At 48.6% G+C, this 17,647-nt stretch overlaps 1 protein-coding gene across 2 annotated transcripts in view; it reads left to right on the top strand.

Annotated features, from left to right (window-relative positions):
- LOC128272707 (discoidin domain-containing receptor 2) overlaps positions 1–17,647 on the top strand; it is a 155,231-nt gene that overhangs the window by 128,355 nt on the left and 9,229 nt on the right. For both annotated transcript variants that reach the window (XM_053010572.1, XM_053010571.1), the window contains exons 7-9: positions 3,644–4,028; positions 6,962–7,207; positions 9,409–9,501. In XM_053010572.1, the coding sequence (XP_052866532.1) occupies positions 3,644–4,028; positions 6,962–7,207; positions 9,409–9,501 (724 nt within the window). The remainder of the gene's footprint in view (positions 1–3,643; positions 4,029–6,961; positions 7,208–9,408; positions 9,502–17,647) is intronic.

Below are 17,647 nucleotides of genomic sequence, written 5' to 3'. Positions count from 1 at the left end.
AAACAACCCACTAAACTATCGACCAGATTTCCCAGCGACCTAACAGTTTAGGACCTTTACGGTACGCTACTGACCCACTGAGAAAGCCGCAGTGGCTTTTCCGCAAAACAAATGGCCCCCGCCCAGTCCGAGAGGCACCGTAAGAGCAATGTTGTGACAAGATTGTCACGCTAATTTATTCATTGCCTGCCTTCATCGACGATCGTGTCCAACCATCTTCACCCCATCATCCTACACCCGTACGTCACACTTTTCCGTTTCGTTTTCGCGCGCCTTCTTATCGGCACTCTGCGGCACCATCAAACTCAATCCCATTTTCACCATCAACTAGCATAAAAAAGGGAAATAAATGTAACGCCGACGGTGGCGATAAAAGTCAGGCAAGCGGCACAGCGCTCGCAGCCCCCGGTGGCGCGTTAACACGCTCCAAAAAGAGGTCTCCGAATTTATGAACTCCGCAGATCAAAAGTTGCGGCAACGCCACCGGCCATCATCATCATCAGCATGGGCAGCGGGGTCGTGTGCAGTGGCCTGGCCGCTGCTGACGGTGTGCTGACAAAGTCGATAAATTGTTTTCACCCCTTATGCATATTTATGACGAGCGTGTGTGTCGCACACACCTTTTTGTGTCTGTGTCGTCTTCCAGCGTCGGCGTCTTCCGGTAGCCAGCGTCCTGCCCGAAGCCGGAAGTTCCGGCCGTCACGGTAACGGTGGCCACTTGCATGACCCACCAAGAAATCGCTTCTCAAAGTCACTTTATCACTTCCAGACTTTTCGGGCGGGATGGCGCAAACCGGCGCCGCCGCCATCACTGTTAAGGAGCATGGAAAATTGATTCATCAATAAAAAAACAAACCGTGCCCAAAGCCATTCCGGTGCCCCTATGGCTGGCTGACTGAGAGAGCCCCGAAACCAGCTTAACGGCTCCGGGGCAGGCAGGCAGGACACCAAACAAAAAAAGCTATCCATGAGACCTTGAGGTGAGGTTGAGGTTGTGCCTCTCTGGCTGGCGGGGCACAAGTGGCGCCCCGGGAACTCCAGGCCGAATTGATAGGAGAAGGTAACACACTCCGACGAAATGGAGAAAAACTGCATCATAAAGATGTTGTTATCCGAAACGATAAAAAAAGGAACCCGGACAGAGAGAGGGTCTGTGGCGACGCGACGCGAAGACCGTGATGTCTTCGTCTAGGCATCTCGTTCCAGTTGCTCGGGTGCTCCGTTCGGGTTTATGGCTCAAATCATTTAGAACCACTTAGCACGTGTGCTGCGGCCTGGCGGGCTGGGTGTGCTATGTGGTGTCAATTGGGAGAACATTTATTTCCTATGTTTTACGAATGCGCGATGGAAGGTCGTTGGTTGTGGTCGGGATAAATCGACCGTCCTTGCGCGCCACCGTTACTGACCTTTTGTTGGGCTCCGGGTTCGGGTATCAGGCACGACTGTAAGTGTCCTGCGAAGGAAGGTCCCATATCTTTGGTTCGTTTTATGGGTGCACTAATTTTTGACGTTTACCTCTTCGGTCGGGCCCGACGCGTTTACGAACACACTACGGAACGGTAATCATTTTCGTGTTATTCGTGCCAATCGAAGCCAATGTCGAGTGTTGCCCATTTCGTGGGGGAATCATTTTTACATCGCCCATCACCGTATCGCCGTTTACGACGATCGTGTATGTTGTCCCGTAACGGCAGGAAACATTATGCCGTTACAGGGCAGATGCAGGTAATGGTTGTGGTGGATTCACAATTTCGGATCACAGTTCTGTGCTTCGAGCAAAGAGATCTTTAATCAACAAACTTTCCTTATGCTTCAATAAATAATGGTAGACGATTCTATGAAAAGTGCACAATACAGTAACACGTTCCGGCATTTACAAAGCTTTTGAAAATATTCATTCCAAGTATGAACAGTATTCCTCTCGAGAATATGACTCCCGGAACGTCTACCAACAAAAGTACGTTCCAGTTGCAATTCCAAGTGCATCAAATTGTGGCAGGGAATTGACCGAACCGAAGTCCAATACCAGACACGTTAACCTACACCGCCAAAGAACCATTTCTAAAGCTCTTGAACCACCGAACGGAACCACACAGGAATTAAAGGATTACCATAAAGGCGCCATTTTTCAGCGCCACCAAGAAAATAGTTCCGAACGGAACCAATATTTTGGTATTTACGGGACCAAACGAGATAAATATACCGAAAACCGGGACGGGACGGGCCAGGACCGGTTACATGCTGCTTCCGGTAATGGCGCGCGATTACGACCGACGACCGGTGGTTGCGCATGCAAAACATTCCCACGGGAGCCCCCCCGGGGGGAAGGGGCCCAGCATACATCAACGTCGACATCGCCTGGAGTCGGGCACATCGGGCTTTTGAAGCTCACCGATGCGCGGTCGACGGCACCACACCCATGCCACACCACCCTCTTCGGCAGGAACTTCGATTTGTATCAGGTTATGTAGTTTCCGATCGATTGAATCCCTCCTCCTTGAGGTCATTGAGTTTTGGTTCGCCGGAATCGCTTTTCCGTGGCGGGCGCGTCGAAGATTGTTTGTTCCGTTCCGGAGTTTGCACTCGAACGCCACTCGAGAGATAGAGCTCGAGACCTCCCGCCCCACTGTGTCCTGAAGATCCGCGCGAACCGCGAAGAACGTTTAGTGTGTCGAGCAGCCAGAAGGACCGAATGCGGACCGGGTGTTACTGCTGATTTTGCATTAACCCACTCATCTACCCCCCGCCACCCCTCGGCCCGGTGCCAGTCACAGTTACCTCCCGGAACCGTTTATTTTCGTTGCATCCTGTTCCACTCGGTTGATGTGCAAGGATGTGCAAAGCCGTCGTCCGTTGGCATTGGGGGCCTCCGAGCGAAATTGGAAATGACAACATGCACATAAAATTTTATTGCAATTGCAACAATAATGGCACAAACAGTTTGTTTCCCTGCCAGCCCACCGCACACCGAGCACAGGGCGCCCGCAGGAACTTCCGGCATCGGTCTGCACTCGTCCTTCGCCGGTGCAGTCGTCGTCGTCGTTTATTTTTGTGCGATTACCACGGCAAAGGAAAGGCGATAGTTTTCTGATGGTTTTTCCCGCTCAACACACACACACATGCATCGCGTTCCTGGTCGTTTGGAAAATTGAATCTCGAATCCGTGGCCGTGACGAGTGGGAGCGGTGCGTCGCCGGCGCCACCGCCGCCAGTCCATGTGGCGCATTATGTTGCGGTTGTTGTATCGGTGGGGTGTTTTTTTTTCTGTCGCCATTCGCCCGACAGTACTAGCGATGGTCCAGATAGAGGATCCCTTGGCCCATAACTCTCGGTGGTCCATCCTTGGCGGCCTCAGGGCCGTGGGCCACACATGGCCACAATTAGCCTTGGCCAAATGGCCTCGAACGGTGCTAATATAAATTTACGGTAATGCTGTTTAATGCATTTTTCGTGCTTTAATACTCACCACCTCCAGTCTTGGTTTTCGTCACCAAAAGAGGACGCGAGACGCGTCAGGCTGCCTAGAAGGGGTACAAAATTAATCATCTCGATTAGAGGTCGTCGTCTACACCCGATAAAGAAATAGGGAACCCGGAGGATGAATTCTCACTGATTCGCACACCCATCCCATCCCAATTCGCAGATGTTCCTGACATCGTGTGCCAGGAGTACGCCGTGCCGCACATGCAGGACCTGATACCGAAGATTCCCGGTGGCTACGTTAGCGTTCGGCTGACGCCCCCGACGCTGAACAACATCTTCCCGAAGCCACCGCCGGTTCCGCCACCGCCAGAGAAGTACTACGCAGCGACGGCCATCTGCAAACCATCTACCACACCGACCACTCCGTCAAACCAGCAGCTGCAGCAGCAACAGCAGCAGCTAAACGCCTACAGTGACCTGGACCTCGGTGTGTCCGACGACGATCTGCAGCTGAGCGAGTATCCGCGCGACAAGCTGGTGATAGTGGAGAAGCTGGGCTGTGGCGTGTTCGGCGAGCTGCACCTCTGCGAGACGAAGGGCTACAGGTAAGAGACCGCAGGACCGCCTTCCCGGGTTTGATATCTAGGTTTGGTTTTTCCTCCAACATTCAAATCAAGATGAAGTCCGAAATGCCTGGACATGTTCTTGGTTGTGCGGAATTACAGTTTTGAAGAGTCTAAATCGAAGTGCTTGTGACTTTTATATTTTAAATATCTAGATATTTTAATAGTGTCGAAGAGTTCTGGCGGTTGCTGTAATGTTTATTCAATTCACTTATAAGAGCTTTTCAAAAATGGCCAAATGTATCGGACCTTTTATATTCCTTTCCCGATTTAAAATCAAGTTTTGTTCTAATTAGGCTAAGGCAAACAATACTGCTTTAATATTGCTTTTGTTCGTTTGTCTGGTATTTATTGCTGTTTTTGACACTTAACCGATGAATTATGAAATACATTTCTTTCATTACATTCTTACATTGCTTAAGATGAACAACTTTCGCCAGAATGTGCTTCATTTATTACTTAAAAAAATACTTAAATTAATTAAACCTTTTTTTTATTTGTAGCCCATAGTTTCTTTCGGCTCACAAATGAGGAGTCACATACTTCAGTATACTCGAAGGAAACCTTAGTTCTATACAAAAAGGGCTTCCTAAGCGTGGGTTGCTTCGATTCTAGAACCCAAAGATCGTGTATCGTGGGTAGTTTATTCAAAAACGAATGTACGGTAGAAGTAAAAGTTGTGACCGCATGTGTGTCCCTTGACTAATGTTCCAAAGCTACGGGGAAGCAAACTAACACATCCTCTTCGTAGCATCGAAACGAACCAAAGTGCTCGGATCGTTCCAACGAATTAAGGTTTTCCCCGTAATCTAAGTTGTTAATTCCATCCGTATCCGCCGTAGTCATTAATCATCGTTGGCTGACTCGTTTGACATGGAGCTGCCATCGAGCCAACCATCGAACGGAGTAGCAACGACTTATTAAAAAGTTCATTCCACCTCCTGGACACGAAACAAGCAACGGGACGATCTTTATCCGATTATTCTTTAATGAGCGGCGTCCCATCGCCGCATCATATGATATTTATGCACATGCTGTAAAGTGGCTCCGTGTGGGAGGGTTTAGTGTCGATGCCCGTCCCGATGCCGATGCCGAGAAGATGCTGCATTAGCCGGTGGTTGGTCGAAACTTTGCTGTCAATTTAAAAGCTCGGTTTCCCACAGTCTCGGGGTAGGTGGATCGTTATGGCCGAAATAAGCTTAATCTCGCTCGGTACACCATGTGTGCCTCGCACCGTTGCACCACCGGCTTACCGGGCCCCATACGTCAACCTCTCATCGTTGGCGGAGGTAGCGCTCACAGCGTGTGTATGGCTTGTAAATTGAATAAATATTTAAAACCACGTTCCAAACGCGCGGATCCACACAGCGTGGAGCATAGCCCCAAGAAAAACTTTTATTGAACGGAAGTTTTTTTTTCGTTGGGCTGCTCCTAACCCCAACACTCACCCAGCCAACATCCTCGCGATGGGGTTTGTCAAGGCGGAAGTGAACCAGAGCAAAGTTGGTCGTTTGCATATTGTAGCTCCAACGACAGCACCCGGTCTCTGGTGTTGGCGAACTCTGCTAGCGCCCAGCACACTGCCCGACCTGCTTAGAGTGCATCAATCTAGACCGAAGCTAGACGGGCGCTCCGGTTTGTACGGGCAACTTGGGTACCGGGTTCCGTTATGGACTACAGTTTTCTGATGAATAAAACAGCCATTGCGGGACGACGCAAGTCCGAAACCGACGACAACCCGTTTGGCGCTCGGCAAGATACACCGGAACGGTGCCCGGTCCCGGGTCTCTTCCCTGAGGACACACGCCGAACGCCCGTAACGCTTGTGTCCGATGCTGTAGCTCGGACCGAAACTCAGCAACTCGGACAGTCGTGCGCGTTGTAAAACCGGACATGAACCACTCGACGCGAATCCTTCGCCCAAGTTTCTGGGTGCACTGTGAGGCGATACAACACGAGTCGGACTGGGCGCTGAATTTTAAATAACAACGCTTCCATTAGCGCTGTTTACAACGGTCCTGAAAATGAAACCGGAAGCGCCACAGAACTACGCTAACGGGGCGCATTCAGTTCGGAAAATTTGGTTGGATTCAGATTCGGTTATGTTTGAACGTGGGTTCAAACTAAGGATTGTTTTCTACAAATTCAAATAACTTTAACTATTTTTAATCAAAACCAGTCATCAGATCTTGTCTGTGTAACTTATTATAGTTTCCTTAATTGTAAAAAAAAGCGAATCGCTTAATGTACGCCTGGGCCTAGCTATTAGTTTCCCATTGTTCAGGTTCAGGGCCCTCCGGGACGAAAGCGTCAATCAAAATCCTACCTCGCACTGGGAAGTAAACCAATTTGTCCGTCACACAGTGCAGGGACTCCACGTCCGACTGGAGCCCGAACCGGGCCGGGACGTCATGATCCTTGCCATGATTTTATTATGCATCGAATCCCCGAGTTCGGCCGGAGTTCCACGTGAAGTGGAACTCGCCTGGACGCCGGGAAAAGTTTCCTCGTAGCTCGCAGGCTAGCTACCCGGATGGACGCGATTCCGTAAAACCTTTCCGATTCTCATCAGCTTGCGGAGGGCTTCGGAGGGACCGCCTCGGTGGAAGCCTTCTGCAAACAGGGCCCTGCCGTCGGACATTCGTACAAACAATCGGACCCCACTCGATACGGGAAAAGAAGCGAAACTGGGAAATTGGATTTGGCAAATACTGTCGTCGGCAAGACTTGTCAGACTTTGCATCGTTTGCAAGCGATGTTTAAGATAAAATGTCGTCCCCAACGGCTGGGGCTTTGAGCACGGGTCGGCGAGGTTAAGTTTTTTACATCATTAGTCCGAGAAGTTTCCCAGTTCCCAGAGAACACAACAATGCTCATAATTTTCCTATTTTCCCGATCCATTCCCTCACTTTCAGTGCCAGCCTGGTTGCAGTGTCCACGCTGAGGCCGGGCGCCTCGGACCATATGAAGAAGGAGTTTCGCTCGAAGGCGAAACAGCTCAGCCGGCTGAGCGACCCGAACATTGTGAAGCTGCTCGGTGCCTGCCTGAAGGACGAACCAATCTGCATCGTGCTCGACTACAAGTACAGCACGGACCTGAACCAATTCCTGCAGGAGCACACGGCCGAAACCGGCTCGCTGGTGCAGCATAACTCGTTGAGGTAAGTTCAGGGCGTCAGGTGGGTTAGACAGGCGGGTCTGCACAATGGCACAGCCAAATTAGTTAAAGTTTTTCAATTTCATATAATTGTGTAAGTACTCAAAAATAATAGACTCAAGCACTAAACAACATAGGAAGGTCCTTCGTTTTACCAAAATCGCTGTTTTGGTTTTCTGTAGCTTTTCAATTAATCTTTGCGAATCAAATTGAAATCAAATATCTCACTCTTCATTTTAAGTAATTGTGAAGTTCATAATGGCGGCGGATCATTGACTTGATGCAAATAACTACAACAGGATTTCATTTAAAAAGGTCACTGAATTTGTGGAAAAACTTCACTCTGTTCACTCAATTTTCATCTTTAAACCAGTCTTAAAGTCAAAATTGTTAAGCTCTAAACATCTTTTGTTGGGCGATAGAACAACAAATTGTAATAATGTTTACGATGTTTTTAACGACTTTAAACTAGAAACACTCACTATGTGAATGACATGTTCGATTTTATTTTACAAAAATATATAAAACGAACTTTTTGGACCGATTGTAGACAGTAAAAAAACCTTTAACTCCCAAACACAAGCATTATCATCGTCGTCAGTGTACGTGTGTGAGTGCGTTTCATATGCACATGCCAGCCAGGCATGTGGCGAGTCCAGTCCCGGCCGTTTCTCTCGAAAATGCCACATAAGGCTGAACCAAGGTACCTGTCGGTCGAGGGTCGCTGTCGGTTCGTCGGATGAGCAGCACGACCAAAACCAATCTCTGGTCCCGTCTGTCACATCTTATCGCCACGCTGACACTCTCAGGCTTCTCGTTGTCCTCTGGCCGGCCGAAAGCCGCGTAACTTATTTTTGATCCTTTCACTGATGATGACCACCAACCCCCCGGGGGCCAGGAAGCCACAGCCGATGACGATGATCATCCCCACCGCCAGGGGGGCATTATCTTTGTAAGATTAATAATTGATAGCTACACCGCAAAGCAACAGAAACATCAGGGGCGAAGTCACCGACGTCGGACCGACCTGTCTGGCTGGTGTCCGGTGTGCACCATTCCTGAGGCGCCTTTTCGCTCGGCACAGCACACACACACAGAGAGAAACACTGCATAACCACATTCTTCGGGCGGTGGTTTTGAATTTGATTGCAACCGAGGATATTATAATATTACCAGCGGCCCGGGCCCAGGCCCAGGCTGTACGGAGATCACTCGGCACGGTGGCCTATAACTATCCTGGCCCGGCGACTGTGACTTTTGCTCAGTATGGCAAACGCGACGATAGGACAGTGCCAGGGCATTGTGTGGGCTCTACCCTGGGATCCGTGACACCGGCTAGCAGCACGCATCCACCAAGACCCCGGTTCCGGCGTTTTGACCGGCAACCGGCGGGTGTTCGACTGGAAAGGATTTCCACTCGACCAACTACTACTACTACTGCCGGGTCTCGCCTCCGTGGCCACTGCGGGAATACGGGGCAACTGCACTCTCGATAAACACACGACCTCGAACGAACGAACCACTTTTCTTCGCTTCACGATGCACCCGGCACGGATCGTCCTACTGCCAGTTGTGCACTGTGTGCTGTGTGTGTGTGGAGCAATGCTTGGCGCCCAGGAAAATTAAGTTTATAAATTTCAGGATTTTTGCTCCACAGCAACGGGGCCATAACCGACCGCGTACCGACCCGTAATAGTCACCCGGCCGACCGGACGTGCACTACTTTTTTGCTCCACTTTTCGGAACGCGCCACACTAACTGCTTTAAGTAATTTACAACCGCTTTTTCCCAACACTCTACCACTTCTAATGGGGGCTCGGTTCTCAATGTTCCCGCCGAAGGCCGCGGAGAAGCTTTACGTGCGGGGGGGCCATGGGTCGTTCTTGTTGTTGTGTGACAGTGTTGTTGCTGCCGAGGAAGCGATTATTGTTTTGCCTTTCTACTCACTTCCCACCATAAAGTAATTCCGAAGCCCCCGGCGCATGACCCGCATTAACACACCGTAAAGGCTCAACTCGTAAAGAATGCTATCCCCGTGGGCGCTGCCCAGCGAAAAGATGTTGTGTTGAAAGTTGTGAACGGTCGCAAGGATTTGTCCATTAAATTTTAACCACTTTCGAGTGCAAATGTGCGCAACAGTCTATACTTTAGATGAAGATTGTAACTATTTGAGTATACTGATCATTTCTTACCCTTTTATTTCAGCTACGGATGCTTAATATACATTGCTACACAAATAGCGTCGGGAATGAAGTACCTAGAGCAGATGAACGTAGTGCATCGCGATGTGGCGACAAGGTAAGGTGGACCAACAGTCTTAACAAGTTTCTACTCAAAACTTAACGTAGTGTATTCAAATGTTTTAAGTCAAATCAAATCGCACACGGTTTGCAGCATCGGCTTGTGAGCTATTATAAAGAAGACTTCTTCATACTTCATCATAATGCTCTTGTTGTAGCTAATTCTGTGGCAGTTGAATCTGTAAAGTCTGGTAGCTTCAATGTCTCGTAAAATTGCTTACCTTCAACGACACTGTAACTCCTTTTTAAATCAAGGGTTGTTTAAATTTTCCGCTAATTTCGGATGATTTGTTCGATTGAATCTTTGAAAGCTTTGCCCTGTTAGTAAGACTTTTTATTATTGTTGAAATTCCAATTCAAATGCTACAGAATCTGGTCAAAGCACAAACTGCCAAAATCAACCCAACAAACGCTAATGAATATTGCTAAAAGATTTATCAGGCATCTATCGTTCGTTCTGTTGTGAGCGTTTTCTAATATCCCTTAGACTGGCCTCTGACACACTAATCAACTATTGCGGCTTGTACTGCGGGGTACCAAAGTATAGTGCAACACACCTCGAATGACTCACAAACGCTTATCGGATCGAATCCTTCGGGGTACATATTGAATAACTTATGGCCCGAGGAGTTAAACGGTGTCGTCACCCGAAAAGGCGGACTTGTTTGTTTTGAAATTGAATTGTGCTTAATTTAAACGACGGCATCGAATTCGAGCCACCGAGCGACGGCGAGGCGACGAAAACTTCGCACCCGGGGTCGAATGACGTCTGGTGTCGGGAGCTCTAAATGCAGGACCCACGGCACGGTAGCGGCACTTCCTGCGCTAAGTAGGAATCATTTAAGCAGCGATTGCTTCAGCATCACCGCTCGAGCCTCGAATGCAATCCGATCGCGCTCTCATCGCCGCCACGGGGATGTGCTTCACAATGAAATCAAGAAACTGGCACCAGGCGAGGCACCTTTGGGATTCGGTTCTTCGGAGTGTTTTTTTGCTTCCCGCTTCTTTCTTGCCACCAGGTTTGTGCTAATCGAGCTGTGCAGCAGAGAGGTCGTTGTCGTCACTCGCGAAACGCAGCCGAGGGTGTCCTTCCGGGTTCCGGCTTCCGGGCAGACAGCGGCACGGAATGTGCACCCGGGCTAATGGATTCTTCGCTCTACCTCTCTCTCTCTATCTGTGCACAAACTCTATTATTTATTCAAATGATTTGCTAATGCACTTTCGCTCGCTAACAGGCCAAGTTCTGGCCGGTACTGTGCGGTGCCCGGCGATGGAGGATAAGCTGCTGACGCGAGCTGCCGCGAGAGCTCGCGAAAATCCCACCCGACAGTGTCTGACCGGGTGGGGGGCTGGGGCCGCGTGTTGAGTTTCGGAGGAAATTTTCCAATTTTATTTACCACCAACCTAGGGTGCTGATAAATGAACACCTAAAGAGTGTGGTGCCCGCTGAAACTGAGTAACGGAAATAAATCACTATCATAATCATTACCACGGCGTCGGCGGCGATGGCTTGCGTAGTAGTGGCGTTTGAATGGGGAAATTATTATCCGCTGCTTCTTCGGCTTCTTCGTGTTCCTTTTTTTCCTTTTCGGACTCGGCTTCCTCCATACCTGCTCGGTACGGAAAATTGGGAAAATGTTTTTACAGAAAAATGGGTCCACGGCACGCTTCGGAGTGGAAAACTCTACACCGAAAGTAAGGATTTCACTTTTTTTGCCCCATTTTTTACGCTCTTCCTTTTCCCGAAGTCAACAGATTGCATAATGATGCTTTCGAGTACATGGGGGCTGGAGGGTGGCGCGGCGGTGACAGCGCCTTCAGGACAGGAGGATGGATGCTCACATAATGAGGTCCATTCATCTCATCACCTGACAGGCCCCGAACAGCGCGGGGATGGAAAAACGTTCCCCGCCCGGGTTCGTGGGGACGTGGAAAATCACGAGATGCGGGTGAATTCATTGTGAAATAATCATAATTCTCGCTCTCTCTCGCTCCCGCTCCGATGCTCGCCCCGTGTGGTCCTGGTTGGTCCGAGCCGCGCAAAAGTTCTGGAGACAGACGAAATGAATGTTGCTTTCAGCGGTGCGATAAATCAAAGGGATCCGCTGTTCCGGCCCGGGGTGGCCACCGGCCCGAATCGTGATGGAAAATTTACATGGCATTTTACAAAATCTTCAAATAGAAGATTTCGACCGACCAACGAGCGTAACGGGCCGTAAACAGCGGGCTGAAAATACGCTTGAACCACGAACTCGCTATTGTTTATGTTGACTTATTTATGTTGCCCAGTAATTCCTTGGCCAACAGTTTTGCGCAGCCCTCATTCCGGGAAGTAGGAATCTTTTCGAGAACTTCGCGCGTCAGCCGCAGTACACGGCAGCATTACTCACGCCGTGTCGAGTGTCGACGGTGAACACATGACCACTCGGGGGGCCCGTTTCTATGTCATCCAACCGGGCACTACAAACTATAATCATCCGGTGGATCAGTGTGGACCTGGGTAATTGCGAGCGATTCCGTGCCAAGGGCCCATAAATCCTAGAGCAAATAAAAGCCACCCAACATAAAATCGGTTCCCCACTCTTCAAACTGACCAAATGCCACTGACCGCCCCCCCCCGGTACCCGGCTCTAGTCGGGAATCTCCGCGAGGTGCGTGTTGATGGCGTGGCCCACACTCTTGAATAAAAATATTTTCTTCGCGTACCACTAATTCCGCAGACAGCGTTTTCCGTCGTCCCGCGTTTAATAAAAGTCCAACAATTTGATGCCCGGACGTGCGGGGATAATTAGGCGGTCGGTTATTAATTTGTTAACCAAAACGAAAAAGAACGCAAGTACCCTACCTAAAAACGAGGAAAGGAGATTACAGGTTGATGGTGCTACACAACAGAACACCAGGTCGTCAGCATCAGTAATTCAGCCGTGCCCTCTGGCCCTTCCACAAATTACACGCAAACGTTCTCTTTGCTGGCATAAATTAACTTCCTCCCGGAGTAACTTCCTGTGGGTTATGCTAAAATAAATCTCGGACCCAAGGTTGGGTTTATCTAATTCGAGGGGTGTTTAGGAAACGCTGCGTACTGTGAGAGCACTTCAAAGTATCGTTACGTTGTGGAGTCATACAAATCATTTGGTCATAAAAAGGAATAGTAATTGAATTGGCCGCTGAAACTGGGAATTGAGTTTATGGTGCCGATATTGTAACAGCTAATTACGAGCAACTTTGGTTTCATCGATTCCGTTCAGGCATTTTTATGCAGAAGATGCACCTTGCACAGCCAGGCTCAGATTAAAAAGGAAGCGTGGTGCTCAGCTCAAACGGTGTCCAAATCAGGACTAATGCCCAGAAAGATTCTACTGAGTATTTGGTGGGACTTGAAAAAAATCTTGTTTATTATGAGTTTCTTCCGCATGGCCAAAAACGTGCATCATCTGCACCGTCTGGATTCTGTTTTCAACTGCATTGTTTGAAGCTAACAATGGTCCAGAAACGGTCAGAATTGGTAATCAGAAGAGGTGTTTATTTCTTTAGGACAACGCAAGGCCACGTCTACAGTGATTCTCCAGAAACTCCGGAAACTAGTTGGAATGTTTAAATGCCATTTAGTCAGCATCTGACACCCAGGGACTACCATATTCTTCTCACATTGCAAAACTTCCTGAAGCTCAATTGTAGAGCTTAGAAAGCGCACCACATTTTCCAGTCGCTCTAAAGTTACTGCTGCGTTCCCGACGACAAAGTTGTTGTTACTTTAGATTGGTGATAACTTTAGCCCCAAAGCCATGTTTATAATTTTTATTGAGGAACCCAATATCTTTGCCTCGCTACTCGATAATGTTCTTGATTGCCCACCCAACACCGCTTGTGCTTACCGCTTAGCGGGATAAAGTGGCCTCTCCGGACGGTCGTCCGTCCGGCAGGTGGCTGTCTGTTGCTCGCCATTGCGTTTGCCGGCATTGACAAATCCTTTAGCAGCTGTACGTTCGGAGCGTGGTCTTACGCGGAGATTAGAGCAAAGACGTAAAGCTTAGAATTTATGGCCCAACACGGCCCCGCGTCCGCCGTGGGGAGCATCGAGTTTCCGAAAGTAGCGTGAGTCAAGTAGCTCACGCTCACGAGCCCCCCTTTTTTACGCGCCAACATGCAACAGCTCCTGGAGTGGCTTTATATGGCGTCCATAAATTAAATCACACCGTCCATTATGCACCGGGGTCTCAGGTGCTTCTGCTTGTAGTTCCAGGAGAGTGCCGCATTTTCGATCAATTACTGGCCCGGCACTTCACGGTGTCCACAACGCAGTTGACGAATTAAAAGTGTGCCATCGTACATTCGCGACGCGGGACGTGAAATTATCCACTCGCTCGAGCGCTCATCCATCACTGTCATCACTGTCAGCGACAGTTCGCTGCTGGTGTTACCTGGAATGCTGGACTGGGCTGGTCCCGAGAAGTAACTCAATTTTGCCACTCCGACTCCGGAGTGACTTCGTAACGAGACGACTGACACGCGGATGCCGCCCGGCCTGCGGATGGACAGCGTGGTGAAAATTGAGACACTTTTCCAATGACCATTCGCCACTGATCAATCAAACGGCAGGGCAAAGCGAAAGCGGAAAAGAAAGCTCCACTTTTTGTTGGTTCTCCTTTTTTTCCCGTTTCGGCCTTTTTGTCCGAACCCGAGCGATCCGTCAATTGATTTCGTCCTCGCTTCGGCCATTTTGTTTCATTTGCCGTGCCACACAATGTGGGCAGAGGCCACTGTTTGCGCACTGGTGTCGCGGTGGTAGGATTTCCAAACTGTTGATTGGAAATTTATAGAAAACAAAAAAACTCTCAGTCACAGCAAACCGCCAGCAGCGGCAGCAGCTAAAGGGCTTAATGTATAAATTATTCGACAACATTCTGTGGCAGCCATTTTACCGGGATGTTGCAACTTGTTGACATGTAGTGTATCCCTCGCTGATGGCCAGCGCGAACATGTTGACAAATCAATTATTGCAATGGGTCTACTGAGTCCAATCAATTTCAAAGTTTATACTTTTTGATGCTAAAACCTTGTCTTGAAATAGGATTAACTTATTGAACGTAAAAAACGAACAATAAATACTGAAATAAAGGTTAGCAAATTTAAAATGTACGAGTGTGAGGCGAAAAGTTTCTGAAATGACAAAAATAAAAGTTTTCCGGTTTTTTAATTTTGTTTTTCAACCTGGTTTCCTCGTAGCTCTACACACTTTTCCCAGCTATTCTTCCATATCTGTAGCCCGTCCAAATAATAAGCGTCGTTTTTCTCTTCAAAATAAGTGTTCACGAAGGTTGCTCCGTTTGCTCAGAGCCCTTCTCATCTTTGATTTACCTTTGAAAAACACAATCCATTTTTCCAAAAACACTGACATCAATTCACCCCCGCTGATAGAGCAGTCGGTAACGCTCTTCGCTGTCAGCGCAGCTGGCCGTGGTTCGAATCCCGGGATCGGTTGTCACCCAACCGGCCATGGTTTCGATTCCCGATACCGGCGTGACAGGGGGGTTGGCGCGGGGCTAACAATCCCGTCCGTAAAAACTAAATGTTACAGAAGAGCATCAGAGATTTACATTGTCTCTGGTGCCAGGCCAAGACTGCTCAGCGGTTGTAGCGCCAAAAGAAGACATCAATTCACTCAAATGATTGTTACAAAAGAAACTACGCATCCAAACAGCATTAGATTTTGTTTAGTAACTGTCAGATGGTCCACATTTACTAGCTTTCATATACTAGTGTTCCAATCTTCAAGTTGAAATTTCGGAAACTTTTTACCTCACCCTTTTAACCATATTGTGACAGATTTTTCACTATAATATAGTGTCAAATTTTAGTATATTTGACTAAGATAATGTAAAGGGGGAAAAATTAGGTGTAAAAATCGCTGTAGGCAAAAAATACGCCCGGAATCCTTGTAGTGGGCCTACCAAAGCATTCTTTGATGACCGAAAACGCGTGAAGCGCGCGTTCAAAGGACATTCCTTTAACGTGACCGTAAAGAAAGCAGGCCCAATGTAACGAACGATGTGCTGAATTTGGAAAATTCGATCGTATTTCGTGCGCCTCTACCATCCGTCACAAAAGTCCCTTCCTTTTCGGGCAGCATTGCATCCTGCGTCCGTTGCACTCGACGACGAGCACTGCGCTGCGCGAATCGCACACACTGTCATCCATTATTCAGTGCATCGGGTAGTCAGCGAGAGCGGGAGAGAGAGAGATTGGGGGTTGGAAAAACAAGGAGAAAAAAGGTCCCCAACGTTAACTGCACTACTTTTCAACGGGCGCATTTTCCATTTTCTCGAACCTTGAACGAGGCCCAGTTGACGTTCGCGCGTGTGTGTGTACCACTTGTCGGAGCTTTTCAGCGCTGGGTGATGGTTTTGAATAATTTATTTATTTGCAGCATGACACATGGATTCCTGTTTTTTTGTAATTTTGTTGTTCCGCGCCATTGTGACAACTTTGCCGTCGTCACCACATCAGACGAGCAATAATGGTACGGTTTGACCGGCCCTGCTGCTGCTGCCGTAGTGGTTCTGTAATTTTGACAAATGTCATTTCGCACAATTTTAAATTTTGCTTTCCACCCGGGGGGAGGCGGTGGTCCTACAACCCGCTTCGGGTTTGTGTTTTTTTTCCTTTCATTGTTGCCGCATTGTGAACTCTAGGGGGCGGTGCACAAAAATGTAAACCAAACCGGGGCAACCGGCTGGGCGAGTGATGAACGGCGCCGAGAACAACGGTCCAGTGACGCGTAAGGGTAAGTGGACCTTGTCACGTGATTGGTATGTACGGGGCTCGGTAGGCTCGGTCTCGGTCAGTCTGCCGCTGACCGGCGTTTGACGATTTTACCACACACGCCCGCGTTTCGAACCACAATGTGGCCCCGGTGCACAGCTTATAATTATGGACGTGTAACGTAGCCCACAATTTGACTGACTGACTACTGAAAAATGTAATTGAAAACGATGCGACGATCGGGCAGTTACATTACCACACAGCTACTAATACCCTAAGCTGTTTTAAATGTCAAGGATACTACTACTTTTTTCATTAAAGTATATCATTCAACTATTTTTATCGATTTTTATAGCTTCAAAATCTTGCGATAGGAAAAAAGTAAATCGAAAATATGTTATGCAATCAAAGCGGGACTTGTTACACAAGAGACATCGCGGCACATGGCACCAGAATGTGGCCGGGACAGTAATTGTGAAGCTTCAGCAGCAGCGTTTGCATCGCCCAGTTTATTTGAACCATTTGTTACGATTACAGGCAATAATCAACATTTTCCGTATAAAGCTTTCCATAATTTATTTTAATAATTTATCGAGAGAGAGGTCAAAGGGTCGCGCGAGCGCGCGCAAACTGCTGCGCTGTGCGATCTGTGGCTTCGAATAAGTTTAATGCTGGCCCCCATTTACATTTCCAATTTTTCGTTTGCCTCGGTCTCGGTCGCAAATGCGCATAACTCTGGACCCCAACAGGCTTGCAGCAACAGGGACGAAGCGAAATGCGCCAACAAAAAGAAAAAAAAGGTGCCGCTCCAGCATACATGCGGTGACTGGCGAGCGTATGTGGCGGACACACGACGGAAAGACCATCATCCGTCGGACACCGTAGATTACGATAATAAAATATCCAATCAAGAATATTGCACGCGGGGAAAGGCGAGCGCGAGGATGGTGCAAGGTGCACCCCGAACCGAGCACCCCTTTGGTGTGTGTCTTTCCCTATTGCTTTTTCACACAACATTAAATACACAACTGACGAGCGACGGTCTTCTTCAGCGCAACTAATCTGCTGTCCCGGTCCCGGACTGGCCGGTCCACGGGTTGTTTGCACTCAACGTTCGACGATTGCACTCACTATTGGCACAGTCGGTCGATGATGATGCGGGTCCTTTGGGGGCCCGTTGCATTAGCATCGAGCGTGGAGTAATGTCCCGCGTTTTAGCCGTCCCGAAACCGCAGTCAAAGTGTTTGTTGTGACTCTTATGGCCAACGTTCGCAGCAGAGCACCCGAGAGCATTGCAGGGAACGCAGAAATTAGAACATTTTACTTTATTGCCTTTGCCCTCGAACTATTTTATTTATCGCCAATTTATGACCCCGAAATCG

The sequence above is a fragment of the Anopheles cruzii genome, chromosome 3, assembly GCF_943734635.1.
Source record: "Anopheles cruzii chromosome 3, idAnoCruzAS_RS32_06, whole genome shotgun sequence".
Classification (NCBI taxonomy): Eukaryota; Metazoa; Arthropoda; class Insecta; order Diptera; family Culicidae; genus Anopheles; species Anopheles cruzii.
The sequence above is the reverse complement of the archived record's forward strand: the minus strand, read 5'-3'. Positions and strand labels throughout refer to the sequence as shown.